The following is a 17,931-nucleotide window of genomic DNA, read 5'->3' on the forward strand; positions in this document are numbered from 1 at the left end:
GAGAAATATTTTAAAGATATTGTAGTAAATATTTTAGATAATATTGTTAAAAAGTACTTCAAAGTTTATTATGCTACCAAGTGATAATTAATGCCCTATTTTAAGTGATGTACTTGTAGTAACTCTTTAATGTTTATATTTTTTTCTTCTATATAAATACTTAACTACTAACATTGTTTTAAATTCTCAAGATGTATTATAGGGTTTTCCCACTAGAATTTTTACTCAAACCATTAAGTTATGATGTATTTCAAATAATTCATCTTCTTTACTTCTTCTCCAAAGACAATCCTTTTGCTTTAGGAAATCTCTTCAGATATTATTTAATTCTCAGTGTATCTTCAAGTTAGAAATAAAATATGTCATTTGTTGAGGAAATTTTAGACTGGAGTGCTCTAGTTCAGAATCAGACCTGTGACCTTGTCCTGCACCATTTTTTTCTGAAGATGTAGGAGTGTCCAACAGGAACTATCTCAAACTTTAGTCTGGGCTTTTGGTCAGAAAAAGGTGCCCTTGATTCCTTACAGAATTATAGTATCTGTAATGCTGGAAAAGACCTTTAAGATCATTGAGTCCTCCCATGTTATGCATGATGATCAAACCCTCTTTCTTAAAGCTTTTCCAGTTCCCTGGTTTGAAACCTCATTTTTAATTTATTTTCTATTCAAATTCTTAAAACAGGCAGCTCGATGTAATAGAGAATCATAGAATCAGTTAGGTTGGAAAATACCTCTAAGGTCATTGAGTCCAGCTGTTAACCTGGCACTGCAAGTCCACCACTAAACTGTTGGTGTTTTATATTTTATATTATCTTCCTACACATCACTCTGGAAAGCGAAACCATGTTATGCTTTGGATGTGTTGTTAACAGCAGTAAAAATTTCCCTGGTGATTCAAAAAATGTATCACAAAAATGTACAGAGGGTTAATCTCTGTCTAACTTCAGGTTGCTCTTTTGGGTGGTGGCACCCCCCACAAAGTCAATAGGCAGCTGGGGTTTTCCAAGTGTGAGTTCAGAACATCTAGGTCAGAATCAGCCTTAGTCCCTTGTCTGTAGAAGTATGAATTTAATTAGTTTGAGCATCTCTTGGCACATTCCTGCTTCCTGAAGCACTGCATGTCACTGTTAAAACCTCCTTCTGATGAAGACTACTGTGACAGTCTTGTCTTTTTTTCCCCTCTCCTACACTGGCCTCTTCTAGTGAATATATACTACACTGGACCCTGCAGCTTGTCATGCCACAGTGCTCTTTTTTTGAGTTTAGACAGAAGGTGGTTTCCTTTAATGATAAGAAATATACAGTTGCTCGCTAATAAGGTAACAGCTGTTTTGTTGAGGTCAGTTCAATAGTGTAATTATTTCTAGGTGTTTGAAGTAGTCATGGAAAACCTTGCAATTCTGTACTTTAAAACAGAGGAGTCCAGACCTGGAATGATTGATTTCCAGTAACAAACAAAAATCCTCATTAATTCTTTTATTAGACTACTGGCCTGGTACTAAACAAAAGTATGCTCTAACAATAAGGCTTCATAAACAGAATACTATGAAAAAAAAATATTTTGAGAACAGTTTAATTAGTTTTGGCATATATAATTAATTAATATGATTATAATATAGTAGTAATAGCAGGGAAGATCCATTGGAGGCCTGAGAATTTAGTGTTTGTGTTGCTTTATAGGAAACTGGAAGAATCATCAATGTAGTATTAAGAAAATGAAAAATATTTTCTTTTAAAAATTCTATAGTGCAGCACAATAGTTTAAGATATTGTATGGCCATTGTATGCTGTGCACCCTTAAGTGGTGTCAAAAGCCATGTGGGAATCCAAAAGCCACTGGGAGTCACAGAAATATTTCTGCATTTGAAGGGTCAGGCTGTAGCACTATTTCTAGTTCCACACCACTGGCATGTTCAGATGCAAGTCATGTTTCTCAGTGAAGGAAATCATATGTGTACTCATCAAAAGCGATGCCTAGTTTTCCATCAGGCAAAAACATAGTTAATAAAATACTAGTTTCTAAGTCAAAGGCATTCTTATAATCTGTAGAATTAAAAACATACTAGTCTCTGCTTGGTTTGCAGTTTCTAATCCAGTTGGCCATACCTTTTAGCACAAGATAATGAGAGGAGCTTGCTACTGCAATATTCCTTCAAAGTGAAGAGGATTCAATTACACTATTAAGCAAAAGTATAGAGGCTTTTTCAAATTTCTTTCACTCAGAGTATGCAATGGCTGTGTGGGTGCATGCAGGGGAATGGTGAAAGCTGTAAATTTTGAATGTACAAATTGCTTTGATTTTTTTCTTTCATCTTTATTGATGTCAAATTGAATGTTTCCTTCTGTGGAACAGCATATTTCATGCAAGTGTTATTACTTAAGCAAGCCTGAAAAAATATAGGTGGCCTTGTACTGTAAGACCAGAACTGATTAATTGCTGTGAAACGCGTAAGAAAAAAAGATAAAACATCATCAAAAAATATCTATCTTGTTTGATGAACATTAAGGAGGAAACAGTGTGTACTATTTCACTTCTTGGCATCAGTCTAGGAAATCATGTTTAGTGTTAATTAAGTCTTCTGTAATATCTTTCATTTGAAAATAGAAGTGTATTAAAATACTGATTTCTTAGATCTCAGAAATATTATTCCCATTTGCTAACTGAAGGCATTGGTTAGGAGCTTAGCAGAGCTAGACAGAGAACCAGCAATGCTAACTTCTAGTTCTGTATTTAGCAGACATGGTCCTGAACTTCAAATTAACCACTAGATGTGTAAGATGGGGCAGATGTAACTCTGCAGCTCTGTGCAGGTCCTGAGTTAACTTGGCAATGCAACTGAGCTGATGAGCTGTGCTGTTCAGGAAGACGTGAATGAGAAACAGGATCCTTTAGCCATGATGGAGAGCAAAGCTAAAGGAGCTGCATTCAGTAGGTGAACTGGAACATGTAGAGTTATATCAAGTCTATTTTGCTTCCCAGAGAGAAAATTTCAGTTAATTTACATTGCTTCCACAGGTTTTCAGACATACATAAAGTAGCACTTAATTCTGGTCCAATCCTACTCCCCGTTTTAGCGTGGAGGTGAGGTGATCTGTTGTTACAATGCTGAGAGGTTTTGAAAATCCTATTCTTTCATTCCTAAATCCTGATAAATTTATGATGAAGTTTTTATGTCTATTGTAAGTTCTTCTAAGAGAAGGCATTTCCTTACCAAATATTCCGAATATATGATGCTCTAATCCTGACTGAAGGCATGAGACACTACTCTGGAGCAAACAATAATCAGTCTATCATGTTTTAATTGAATTGGTTTAATAAATGGAATTATTTTCACTTACTCCATTGACTGACTGTTTATTCATCTTTAATATTCACTATTCTGATTTATACCTTTTGCATGTCATTTCAATGGTTATGAGGACACTCTCACTTTAATTAATTTACTTGAATTGGAAATTACAACTTTTCATGTAACTGTATTCTCTTGCTATAGATGATCCTGGTCTTTTAATCTATTTCTTTTTTGTGTCCTGTGTCCTAATTTCCTATTAGAAATATGTTAATCTGTTTCACTCTGCTTCTGACTGTGTTGTAAGTGACTAATAATTTAAGATCTATTATTAGAGCTCACCACACTGTTAGTCAATGTCACATTGTAATTTAAGGCAGCGTGAAACTATCTTAAGAAGCTGTGAAAAGTTATAAGTCATAACCATATTGGTGTTTCAGCCATTTGTAAAGAATTATTTACTTGAATAACTGCTATTATTAAAAAAAGGTACTAAGAAAAGTCTACAAGTGACATTTAATTTAAATCATGGAATCACAGAATGGTTTGGGTTGGAAGGGACTGTAAAGACCACATTGTTCAACCCCCTGCCATGGACAGGGACACCTCCCACTAGACCAGGTTGCTCCAAGCTCCATCCAACCTGGCTTTGAACACTGTCAAAGATGGGGTACCCACAACTTCTCTGGGCAACCACTTCTAGTGCCTCACCACTCTCATGAGGAAGAATTTCTTTTTTATATCCAATTCAGAAAAACAAGCTATATTAACAAAAACATAGTCTGTCACTATAATTTCTTGCATTTTCCTACAAATTATGTTGGTTTTAAGTAATACTTTGTCACGTCATCAAATCCCTGAATGACATTTGTAGGCTGGTAAGCACAATATGGGTTTACAACCATGGCCTTTATATTTCCAGAATATAGGGAGAGACAATTCTTAAGTCCTTTAATGATTTTTCAATTTCCTTTGGATGTTTACTTCCACTTTACCTTATCCATGAATGGAAAGCACTGTTAAAATTTTTGATTATGTTATCTGATGTCTTTGAAATTTTTCAGGTTAATTGCCCAGATCCATGATGAATTGTTTTTTGAAGTAGAAGATTCTCAAATCCAGGAATTCTCAGGTAAATACAATCTCTCTTGCTCTTTTCCTCCCCAACCCATATTTACTCTCTATATCCTGTGATTTCTCAGAGAATAAAAAACTGATATAGTGAGAAGAAACACATTGATTCTCACAATTACGAAAATGTACACTAAGCAGATTTTTCTGAATGTTTTCACCACTGGCTCTTATGTAGATAAAACATGATATACTCATTTGGAATTTATCATCATGATTATTTGTATTTGGGTTTTTTTGTCAAGATTTCATCATTCACTGTGTGAATCCTGTAAAAGTAAATATTTCCTCTGAGGTTTTAGAAGGAAATATACCAGTTTGAAGTACTTTAGATTAGAGGCTGTTACATAAAGAACTATTCAATTCCTCATGTAAGATTATACCGTACTGTAATTTCTAGGTTAGTTTACAGCTTTTTTATATTAAGAAACCTTTATGATGGCATTCTCAAGGTTAAGGTTAGTAAAAGTTCATGCCTATGTTTCTATCCTCCTATCTGGCTTACTTCCAGACATTATTCCCTAAGCCAGAGTTTGTCTCAGCATCTGCTACAAATTTAGCAAGCAAGGGGACATAGCAGACTGTTGGGTCTCTTCTCCAGTAAGTAGTGGATTTATTTCTGTAGGCACCAAGTGTTTATTCACAAAATTTTGTCTAGTTTGAAGCTCAGCAATATGTTTATCTAAACCAATTAGGGTAATGTCACAAATATTTTAAATGAACCAATACAAGAAATATCTTCCATTGTAACACAAGCATTTAATAAAAAATTAATTTCACCTTCCTATGCTGCGTTCATTTGAACAGTGCAATTTGCTATATTAATCTCATTTCATCACTGATCTCTCTTGTGAGTATTAGTTCAAAATGAGAGCATTAAAATTCTATCTAATCTAAACAAACTACCTGGGAAATATTTCAGCTCAGTATATTCAGGGCATTGTAATGAATTAAGTTAATATATTAACATTTGACCTCTAAATACAGGAGTTAGAATCTGATTTAAATTTTAAAAACCATGATACAATTTATTGGAGATTGCAATATCTGTTCAGAAAAGGCAATGCCTAAAAGTGACATCGTTTCAGAGTTAGGAAGTGTAGTGTATTGAAAGACATCTGTAGGACAGCATAGAAGGATTTTTATTATCTTATTTTGCATCAATTTGCATAAAGTATAGAGCTATTATATCCAAAAGATAAAAATGATTCATGATTGATTATACATATAGAAAAACATAGATTCTGCCCTCACTGGGTAAAATTCGGATCTTCATTACTACTCTGAATTTGTAGCAAATTTGGAAAAATCAGTACTTTTCAAGTATAACAGAAAAAACCTCTAGCTATCAAATGAATAATAGTAATACATTATCCCTCTATGGAAACATGATGACTGGAGGCTTTTTTCTGAAAATGCAACAAAAATGCAGTTCAAATACTCAAGTTTAGATTATGCAGTGCACAGTAATTAGTTTGCTGATCTCCAGGTCTAGCTGCAGGGTGCAGAACAAATATACCTGTAAATTCTTTGTTATGCTTCAAAGTTATCACCCTATAATTGAAGTTGCTAAGATGACCTTTAGAACATGGACCTGGGCAGCCTAGAGGTCTGAGATACCTTGGAAATTGTCATTGCACTTAGCATAGGCTGCCAAACTTGAGTGTTCAAGATGGAAGTTTGTTTCATTCTGCTGATTGAAGATTGAGTTTTCAATTTGTCTCTACTTTGCCCTAAGAGTCGAAAAAAAAGAAAATTCTGCATGACAGGAACTTTCAGATATACTCTCCAAAGAACAGAAGAGTGATAACTTGTCTTGTTCTTGACACAAAAGACCAGCTGAGACACTGATTTCCTTCCTCTTTATTCATCACTGGGAGAGCCTTACTTGGAGTAATGCATCTGGTTCTGGGCTCCCCAGTACAAGAGTAAAGCAAGTGCAACAAAGGGTGACAAAGATGATGAAGGGACGGGAGCATCTGTTCTATGAAGGCAGGTTAAGAGACCTGGGACTGTTCAGCCTGGAGAAGAGAAGGCTCAGAGGATCCTACTCATATATATATCTTGAGGGAGTGGGCATAGAGGAAGTGGTGATGCCCAGTTACCAGAGACAATGGGCACAAACTGAAACATAGAAGGTTCTCTCTGAAGATCACTAAACAGGAGCATTGTTTTACTCTGAGAGTGAGCACTGGCACAAGTTGCCCTGAGAGGTTGTGGAGTCTCCGTCCTTGGAGATGTAAAAAAGCCATCTGGACAAGGTCCTGGGCAACCATCTCGAGGTGGCCCCTCTGAGCAGCAGGGCTCGACCAGGTAACCTCCAAAGGTTCCTTTCAACCTCCCTGACTGTTTTTTTGCAAATAGTTCTGCTATTGTTAGAAGAACTAATCTGTGGTGTCTTAGAAGAGTCCAAAGCAAGCGATTCTTCCGGTCATTAATGAGGATTTTGTTTGATCTGAATAGGCAGAAAAAGGGTGTATCTGCACTGGCATCTCACTTCCAGTCAGAAGTAAGTGCTGAAGCAGATATCCCTATTGTCCCAGTCCATGGTGTGAACGGTTTCAGTTCACATCACAGAGCAGCCTGAGAACAGTTGACCTAGATTCCTTTCAGATGAAACTAAATAGGAACACTCTTTTCTCCTAATCTTTTCCAATTATTTCAGAAGCTGCTAAGTGAGGTAACAGATTAGATGTCTGAGCATTAAACCAAAGAATTGTCAGTAGGATGCATGCTCCTAATTCACTGAAGCACTTTTAAAGTCCAAATATGGTTTTCATCTCTTTACCTAAAGTTTTTTTCACCCTTTTTAAAAATCCTTACTCTTCTTACTTTTATTTGCCAATATTCTTTAGCTGTCAGCTTTGTCTTTACATATCTAATGAGCTTTTGTCCATTCAGAAACTTTAAATTACAGAATCTGCTGACTTGCAGTTTCCAGTCTGGAGTTTAATGATCCAGAGAGAAATCTCAGTTGTACAGTCACAAAGCTCAGTAAAGGGAAAGACGTGGACTTGAAGCTAAAGGGCAGTGTTTGAGGGTTTTAATGGATTACACTTCAGTGCTGTGTTATTCTCCTGCACTTAATGTGATCCAAGAAGTACTGGCCTACTATTCAGCATGTATGCATTCTGATTCCAGTCATGTTTCTTATCTACTTTTCCAGGAAAGCGACAACAAATATACATCTCCTTTTTCTTGTTTGTAGAATGGAATTGAAACTTAAAGTATTTTTAAGATTTATAAATAAAGAACATAAAGGTAAATAGTATTATTTCAGTAGATTATAGTACAGAATATAAGCCTTCTCAGCACTGTTCCCCTAATGGGAGAGTCTCTTTTGAATTGCTTCATGACACTAAAACTTTTCCTTCTAAGACTCTCCTAAATGGCGGCTGAAAATTGCCACACAGAATTGTAATACTGGCACTTTCTTTTGTCTTGTTTAGGACTTCATATGCTCCAATAAGAATTTTCAGGACTTTTCAATATACAGAAATCCTAATTATAGTGCATCTGATAATGCACAGATGATTTGGAATCTTTTGAATCTAATAAACAAGAGGCAAACAAAGAAGTGGGTTTTTTTAGATCTACTTCTGCACAAAGTACTGCATGAGGTACAAGCTCTTATCTGCATTTTGGAAGAATACCTTCTTCAAAAAGAATACATTGCCTACAGTTCTGTAGTACACATATGGCTCACTCTGAATGGACAAGGCAGAACATCATTTATTTATAACAAGGTTTTGACTGCCCAAGCTTTGACATACTTTTAAATACAATGAAGCACATACTACTCTGAATGGTGCAATTTTCATCAAAGATATGGCATACTATTTCCCTCAATTCTCTGTTTAGGGCAAGAACATGACAGCAAAAGAGCTTTTTAAAATCCTAATTTCCTATTAGAGGGTGCTTGGGAAGTTAAAATCAAAACATTTGGCAGAAATTGGTTTGGCTTGGGCAGAAGGCTCTCAGCTTTACCATCAATAATCTGCCTGGTTTCTGGCCAGCTTGCCTGTCTGGCTTCCTCACATCTTGAGCTCTCCAACAGCCCAGGAAGCAGAAAGGCAGATGATATTATGGGGATGCCAAAATCTGGGTTCTTGGATCCAAGAAGGCTCAGCATCTCTGAGTCCTCGAGTCTGTGTAATCAGGTAGACAGTCTGTCCCCAGATCAGACTGGGAGTCTGTGTAGAGACTCTGGAAGAGTATTTAGGAATGGCAGAACCCAATTTTTCATTTTGTGGGACTGTTTCTGACACTGGTGCTGCATGTTATGTTTGAAATGCCTCTTTGCCCTTGGATGATGCTGAATACATTACAGCTAAAAGGCAGAATACACTTTGTGGTGAAGAAATGCAAATTTTTTTTTTTTTTTACAATACAGGGATACCTGTAGTTACAGCTGTAGAATCTGGCTTCTAATGTGTGTTCCATAAATAGCTGGTGGGTTTGAAAGGTGAACTTTGCCAGTGGCAATTACTGTGGATTCTTCCATGCCTTTCTGTCTGCTTGATTGCTTCCATTAGTGATAATTAAATGAAAGATACTCGGTACTTGAAATAATATCTTTTTGTAGAAATATATGTATTGCAGTGCTTTGTGTTCAATATCACAGTGCATTAGAGTAATTTTTAAAGGTTTTTTTTAGAACTCATTTATAATTATTCAGTACTGATAGAATTAAAGAATTTCTGCATCTGTTCTTATTTTTGGTACATGTACAATGTAGAGCTTGAAGCAATTTTTCTAATATTTTACCAGGTATAAAGTATTTCAGATGAAGTACTTACCTGAAATTTAAGTACACTGAAATGACCAGTCAAAACAAACAAACAAAAAAACAACAAAAAACCTGCCCACCTCACAAAAAAACACTCACTCACAAAAAAAAAACCAAAAAAAACCAAACAAACAAAAATGCCACAAAAAACCAAACAGTCAATATAAATTAAACCTATTTATGTTGGTATTAAGATCACTTGCTACCTAAAGAACAGTATCTTAGACTTTTTTTTAGCATCTGCCACTACACATTTTTGGCTCACATACAAATTGCATGAAATTTCACTTTATTCTGCTACAATTTTATGCTTACTGGGTACTGAGGCAGCTGCATAAAAATGTGGATATATTCAAAAGGGGGTTGCAGTAACAGAAGAACAAAAGAATGAACTGGTCATCACAAGTTAGTGACATTTTCTGTCCTCTGAGCTTCTGTTTTCTAACTTGAAAAACACTGGTGCATAAACTAAAGATGCCTCTAGATAGCTTTCAATTTGCAAAAATCCCTGTTCCATAGATCATATGTCTGGCCAGCTTTGACATGTTTCTGGAGTCATAATTTCATAGGTGAGTGCACTTGAAAAATGTCTGCAGTTCGATAGGGACAAATAAGCTTTTGTTCCACAGCAGGCATGCGTGTCTTATCTTTGTTCCTATTCACAGCCCTTTCAATAAGCATAGTGATTCTGCTCAGTGTCAAGAAAATCTAATATATGTTAAAACATATGTTAAAATTTAATTTTTTGTATAATCTTTTCACTTTGCTGTCACCATTTTTTATACATAATATTTTTTGTGCATACTTAGCACTTACAAGTATTTCAAGATGAGTATAATCAACAACTCTCCTAATTGCTGACTATGGGTTTTGAGAAATAACTGCAAAGATTGGGAGAACAGCATTTTACAGATGCCATTGCAGTATATGACTGGCTGTAAAGGAACATCTTAAAATTAATAATTTATGTGCCCCAGATATACTAGATTCTTGACTGAGCAGAAATAATCATTATCCCCAAAGTCTCAAGTCTAAATCTTAGAAAAGAAGCAAAAAATATTAAGAATGATAGAGACATCTATTTAAACTCTGTAGTTCTGTTTTTACTGACTACACCCTAAAATACATATGAGATAAAAAAGACATAATTGAGTATGTCTGATTATTTATTCTGAGCCTTGAGAAAGAGGGAAATTTTCAGGGAGATTTGAGAAAATAGTGGGAGAATTGGATATTATGTGCACGGGACTAAAGGGGACCTCTTCTGTGATTACATGCCCCATGCCATATTGTCTCTTTTATAAAGTATCACCTTTATATGAAAAATTATTCCCACTAAGGACTATTCCAGAATATTGTCTCCAAAATCTAGAACTTTAAATTTCCAGCCTAAGTGTATTCAGCCACTATACCTATTTATTTTTGTGCAAAAGCTGTAATGTAGTTTAAATGCTTCCTTATTCACTGTTTACAGTCCTAGCAGACCACTGAACAGGAATGGCAGTCCAGCTGCTTTTTCTTGATATTTGCAAAGGAGTGGTTTCAAAAGGCTGAAATGCAGGCACAACAACTTCAGATTGCTTGAAATGAATGGCTTTACTAAACTCTGGGTAGAGAAGAAGTCAGTGTGACATGAGAAAGAGAACAGGGAGCTGAACTGACAGGAAAAAAAAAGGAAGAAAATGAAGCAAACACATGGAAGGTTTTTAATGGTTGTTAAAGTGAATGAGGAACTATTAGGTTTGTTCACTGATGTGGCCACTTTAATCTGTACATTTTAAAATTAAGAGCATTTAAGAATGCAGTAGAATTCTGATTGTGCCAGATGCCTTAGAGCAAAAAGTGTGTGAACCAACAGAGAAAGCTGTTGCAGTCATTGCTGCCATCATGAATCCCCTTTTAGGGATAACAGCTAAATGGGACAGATTCAGAGATCTAGACAACTTGGGGAAAATGGGTCTAACTCAATACATAGGTAGGCAGCAACCTTTGTTGTATCACTCACATATTTCAGCCCAGGAAGTGATGCTGCTGACTCATGCTCCATATTTTACTGTCTGTTGGAGCTCATTTTGTCAAGAAGACCTATTACTCTCTTTGCCCAAATGCTCTATTGCTGTTTATTTATCTAACAACACAAAAAATGTTAAACTGGACAGACATGAGTGTGCCCTTCTTAAGTGTCTGGTGGAACATACAGAGCTGAGTGATTCTGATTGAGAAGTACTGAATTCAAGTGTTATCCTGTCAAAAGTTTTGTGCAGTCGTAGCTTGGAAAAAATGTTTACCCCAGACTGAGTGGCAACACACTGAGCCTTCTGAAGGCATCCCACCTGGCTGGGGTGCCCCAGCATCTGCTGCATTGCTGGCCTCCTGGAGCTGACAGCTTGTTGAAATTCAGAGTGGGTTTCTCAAGACAGAGGCAGTCCAACACTTCTCTATTAATAGCCATGTTGACTTGGACTGGATTACAAATGAGTAATTATTTAGGCCAGCACTTCTCCTTTCACAATCTGTGGATTGCAATGTTTGTTTCTACACTCCAAAAATGTTGCTCTGTCCCACACTGGACCATGAACTACCTCAAATCTGACATGAACCAAGTTTACAGGTGTAGCTGTATGTAGATGTGTCAACAAATGTCTTGGTTTCCTCAGCTCTGGCACTTGATCTGCTGATACTTTGAGTTACTGCATAATTTGGACTTCATGAAAAAGCTAATGACAGCTCATTAGTGCACAAATCTGAGTGAGCCAGCATGGTCTGAGCACTGTTCAGGCAGAAGCTGGCTATCCTCATCATTATCAGGCCAACCTCAGTGTCAGTGACATGACACCAAACATTACAGACTGCTCTTCATTGCTGGCATCATTAGAAAAGGTTTTGGCAGCAGCCACAGCAACAACATCCACACCTTGGTGGAGTTTTTGTCACTCCTTTGCCTCTAACCTCAGCTGCCAAAGAGCTGTGATGTGCAGCAAGGGATAACTTCAAAGGAAGCTGCTTAGTAATCATGTGTGTTTCACTCTAGCAGTTACCAGCTCATATCACAAACCCTGCTCTTTCTCAGGTCTGTGAGGCACATGACAACATACATTATTTAGTCATCCATCCTGTCAGAGCAGTGCAGGTTCTGGGGCCACCTGGTATTCCTGCTTCACTTTCACTAGCCAAAAATGTCTTCCTTTTTAAAATATGTTGATCCATTGAATCCCTCTTTGATTTTTATTAGAACAGTATGTGTTGAAGCAGCAATCTTTGTCAAGCAAAACACTAATTAGCAGGACCAGTGATGGCAAATCTGATTGATTTTGAATAATTATAGATGCATTTGCACTGTAATAGTGAGCAAAGTCTTACAGCATGATGGGTTGTTAACTTACATGAATTAATTGTTTAGAGTCCTGATAGCTCCACTATCCCACAGGGATGATTTTTTAAAAAAATTTAGCTCTGGTCTTTGTACTTTGAAGAATAAAATATTTTTAAAAGTTCAGATTCTTGTGGGCTTTTTTTTTAGCTTCTTTTTTTTAAGTGAGTTTTATGACTGCATAATAAAATTAAAATATATAAAATATCATCAAACAGTTATGAGTAGTGAAGTTGAAAACTGAGCACTCACACATGCTCTATATACTTCTATATGAAATATAGTTGTGCTGTACTTCTTTATTTATGTGGTATATAAATTAAATAATTCTGCAAATTTTACCCTAAAATTCAATTTTAAGAAAGAAACTGCTCACAAGAGATAAAATATCACATTAAAGTAATCTGAGAAAGTTGTAAATGGTAATTTTTTTATGCAGAAATGCAGCTATTATGTAGCAGAATATGAAAACAAATTTTATATTTATAGATATAAAACAATTCTAACATGGGAAATAAATCTGTGGGTTTTCAAATTTACCTTACAGCACTGGTAAAAAGAACAATGGAGTCCCTGCAGCAAACCACAGCCTTGGAAGTACCACTGAAGGTAGGGACAATTTTGAATTTCCATTTCTTTCTCAGGCATACTTAGCTTTGTACATCATTATTGTCATTATATTAAGAATCTAGAAACAACTATTTTGCTTTTCACTTCAATCATTTCATGTTCATATTTGTGGTAATTGCTTTTTCAAATTACTATAGAAGTTCCTAAGGAAAATAACTGAAAGAAGTATACTCCCTCTTGGAAAGTGAGATTGCCGTAGCAATGCATATGGTAATTCAAAAATCTATTTCATTCATTTCCACAAAACTTCTGTTAGGTGTGGTAGAGTGAGAAATATGTCCCTTTAATAGACTTTCTAGATGTGCCTGGCATTTGTTACTGCTGAAAAATATTGCAAAAGGTCTTTCTTCAGTAATTTTCACTTAGAAAATGGGTCTATTTAACATTTCTGTGTGGAAGCCTAACACACAAAGCAGACAAAATCACTGGTCATTGCTAAAGGTAGAAGACATAATCTACCAGACCAACATCTGTAAAAAGTGAGTAAATAACTACACAGCTATCTATGTATTGGACCTAATTGTAATTATGTTATAAAATAATTATGTTTTTCTCTCTACAAACCTGGTACCTATCACTGTAGCTGACTGCTCAGCTTTTGTTGCTTGGTAAAAGACTAAAGCTCCTGGGAATCCCTAAACTTCAGTGAGCAAAAGCCCAAGAGTTTCCATTTTCCTGACAAATGGAGTTCTTGGTGTTGCCAGGCCACTCTCTCAGCAGTAGTACTCAACAAGATTCAGGGACAGAAACAGCTTTATTCTAATTATTTCAGAAATGGTTGCAACATACAGACTTGCACTAATGGAAGCAGCTGAAAAAGAAAACTACTTGAAAATTTGTCTTGTATTCCTTTCTCCAGATCTTCTATATCTATTGCAGCATTCCAGCCACTTTGTGAGGCTTTCTCTGGAGGTCTTGCAGTTCCAAGACCCTTTATGAGTCCTTAGGGACCCCATCCTTCCTGCAAAAATTGAGAAAGGATAATGAAGGGTATCCGAGATCTAAATTACTCCTGCTTCCCATACTGATTTCCCTTCTCACTGTTCACTTAACCCTGTAAGCTTTTACATTCCTGTTTACTAAATATGGTCCAGTGAGACTTCTTAGCCACACTGGGATTATAAATTTCTTGGATTGATACTCCCAAGCTTTGCATACCACATTTCTGTAGGTTGCTTACATTGTACACCTGTGTTTGCCTTTCTTCTTTTGTTACAAATTCCTTGGGGGAAAAAAAAAAAAAGAAAAGAAAAAGCCAGAGTGTTTTTCAAGGTATATGACATTTAAATATTTCAAATTACTGTATTTGGCACCATGTACAATGTACAGCATGAATGTATCTGGCGTTCATGCTGTATAAGGTTCTTAAAAATAATCAAATATGGTATTATTGGTGGCATAGAAAGTGAATAGCAACACTATAGTACTTTCTGGATAGTTTGAGGAGATTATTTGTTGCCTTTTTCAGAGTTAACAATGTTCATGCTTTGTCTGAGGAAGTCATGGTCATGAAATAAATATGAGCACTGTAATAGGTTTCTAAGAAAGACAAATGTTTACATGGTTACTAAGATTGTTCATAGTTACAGGGGTGGAATATCATTTTAGTGTTACATTTATCAGACTAACCTTAAGTGGCAGAAGGTTTCAATGTCCTGTGGAGAAATGGGACATACCTTGTTATTCACCTCTGTCCAAGGTGTTTTACTGTCACACACTGACAAAACCATCCCAGTGCATTAAACAGATGGATTCAATATGTCATTCCCATGAGAACAGTAATTCTCCATATAAACACCAACTATGCCTTAATAGGTGAAAAGAAACACATACTTGGAAAACAAGGAGCTCTCTGGGGCTTTCAAGGATTAGGACTTTTTAGAAGACAGTAGAAGTATTTAGAGATACACATTTCATTACCCTTGTTTGGGCTTTTTTTCCTAAGCAAATTACTGTAGGAGTCCTGACATACTTTTGGTCGTGCAGCATGTTAGACTACATCCGTCATGAAGATACTTCACCTTCCTCTGAAGCCTCAAAAAGAGATCAATGGCAGAGGCCAGATAGAAAACACAAAGTTTGATCTCAGAGAATAAATTGAGAGTGATCTTTAAAAATAAAGTCTGTTTTTTTTGTTCATGTTGTTTACCCTTCTATACAGTAAGAAAATGTCTTTTAGGATTAGAGATGTTGAAGATGAAAAGATTTTTGTGAAATGCTCCTGCTCTCCTTCAGCAGACTTATTTCAGCTAAATATGTATTATGTGCTCTGTTAATATGAATAGTATTTTTTAATATGGAGATAAAATGTCACTAAAGTAGAGCACACATACAGTCTTAATGTCTAGAGATCTCTTTTTCTTCTTTGAGGTAAAGGGTGCTTTATCTTTGAAGTAGCTTTTTTTTTTCAAAATATAGTCCATGCTAATGAGGCAGCTTTCATGTCAACAAATCTACTGTGTACAAGAGCACCAGGAACTGCAAAACAAACTGAAATCAAACCAAAGCAACAATAAAAATACCCCAGAATTTGAAAAACAAGGGGTAAAAAAACCCTAGTATCATTATGCATTGCTGACAAAGTTGCTGAGATAAACATCAAAATCATAATTTGTAGCTCTTTTAAAAGCACAAGATTAATTTTGCTTTAGTGTATTCCTTGCAATTCAGTAACATGTATTTGCAATTTGAAAACTAAAGGTTAGTTTAAATTGTTAAGGTATTTTTATCAGAATTGTAGCAATAATTGAATATTAATAGAAATGAAGAACATTTCACATTGGATAGGCGTGTAATCTAGAGCAGTATCACATCCAAAAGGAAAAGCAAAAATAGTAATCTTGCTGTATGTGATGTGTTTATTTGTTTAAATTTTTATTTTTTTTCCTGACAGGTTCCCTTGAAAGTGATTCTCACCACTGGGAAATCATGGGGGTGTATGACAGAATTGCAGTAGATGTAAAGCAGTCATTGGGGATGTTATTCAGTACCCAAACACCTCATTGGCCTGTGCTGATTCCTCGCTGAATCACTAGGCAACAGCGCTGCTGGATCTTTCATAAGCACCTAATACTCTGCATGTGAATTTTTTTACTTCATTTTGTCTGTAGCCCTAGGCAACAGCAGTGAGATAAAACTGGTTTTTACCAGTTCATTGTGTTCCCTTTAGCCAAGGTATCCAGCGGGGAGCTGCTTTTGTTCACAGCTAAATTACTACATGTACGAAATGAAACAAGACAGTATTAACCCTTTGGGAGCATCACAAATATATTTGAGTTACACAGATGTTTAGACTTTAATGTTAAATATTTTGTGAAGTGCTTGTGTAAAAATACTTATGAGCTGCCAGTATTTGAACTGTCTCAGATGCTTAACTGTTGTGTGCAGCTTATTTTGTATTATGTGAGTAGAATATAGCTGCTTGGTGTTCATCACATATTAAATGTCCCATTCCTCAGACTTATAAATAGAGTTAATGAACTTAATTTTTATCTAGAATTTTGGAGCAAAACTGTTAAACAAAACTTTAAGCCTAAATATATTAAAAATAAAGAGATTGTTGTCCATTCAATTAATTTCCAACTGAGCTTGTACCATGGCCTTAGCATACTTTAGATAAAGTATTACACTTTTCCTAATTTATTATTTTTACTACTGATACAATGATAAATATTGTTTAGATAAATTTTAGGATTCAGCCTTATCCTTTTTGAGATTCAGGCTTTTACTTCAATGTTTGGATTTTTTATAAATAATTTGTTTTTCTGTAGAATTTATTCTTCAGATGAGATTTGATTTGTAACATTACTGTTTTACACATTCTGTCTCTGAGCTTGTGGAATATGAAATTGGCCTTGAAGTCTACTGATTATTCAGAAGTTGAAGTCAAGCACAAAACTTTGAAGAGTTGTTCAGTATGTTTCAGCATTAGACATCAAATTATCACAGTAATACAATTTAAATTCTAGAACTGTATGATTGTAAAGACTTTCCAGCATTTTTAATTTGTATAATTAAATAATTTTACTTTGCACTTAAAGCCATTAAACTATTATACATTGTTTTCTTATGTTGCTCATTAATCATACATAACCTGTCAGCTGACGTGAGTCAGTAGTTTCTAAAAATTGATTCTTATAAAACTGGCATTGATCATGTAAGCAATGTCAGAACATTTTGCTTATTAATTGGGGTCTGCTTTTTGGTGGGGGGATCCAGCCTGCATGGCTGTGACACCATGCCAGGTCCTGTGAGCAGGGGCCCTGATCCCACTTCTCCAGCAGAGAGGAGGTTGCACAAGTTTACTTCTGCTTTTTGCTATTTTCAAGCCCTCTGTGTTTGCAGTGACATTGAATAAGTGTGAAACGTTCTACTGTCTCATCTCTTTTACTCCTCTTGAAGATCTGCTGGTTTTGGGAACCCTCTACTAACTAAACCCTGTTTCTCTAAGGCTACATTGCTAATCTTCCTACTATATGGAGGAAATAATAATTTTTTGGTTACATTCTCAGCTGATTTCCACCTTATGTATTTTTTTTTAGGCTGCATACTTTACAAATAGATGGATGGTGTATTTTTTCAAGCCCAAACAGCACTAGGAATACCCTTCAGCCTAACAAAAAACAAAAACATGCTTAAGATCAAAAAGAACCTCAATCCACTGGTGTGAATTGACATCTGCTCAAATGTGAAGCTACAGAAATGCAGAGGTCACCATACAAA

General features: G+C 35.7%; 1 protein-coding gene across 2 annotated transcripts in view; it reads left to right on the top strand.

Moving 5' to 3' along the window:
• The window catches only part of POLN (DNA polymerase nu), an 88,992-nt gene extending 71,721 nt beyond the window's left edge, over nucleotides 1–17,271 (top strand). For both annotated transcript variants that reach the window (XM_015625076.1, XM_015625073.1), the window contains 3 exons: nucleotides 4,354–4,421; nucleotides 13,127–13,188; nucleotides 16,103–17,271. In XM_015625076.1, coding sequence (XP_015480562.1) covers nucleotides 4,354–4,421; nucleotides 13,127–13,188; nucleotides 16,103–16,165 — 193 coding nt within the window. In that variant the 3' untranslated portion in view covers nucleotides 16,166–17,271. The remainder of the gene's footprint in view (nucleotides 1–4,353; nucleotides 4,422–13,126; nucleotides 13,189–16,102) is intronic.
• Nucleotides 17,272–17,931: the final 660 nt, after the last annotated feature.

This window comes from Parus major, chromosome 4, assembly GCF_001522545.3.
Source record: "Parus major isolate Abel chromosome 4, Parus_major1.1, whole genome shotgun sequence".
NCBI classification, from domain to species: domain Eukaryota; kingdom Metazoa; phylum Chordata; class Aves; order Passeriformes; family Paridae; genus Parus; species Parus major.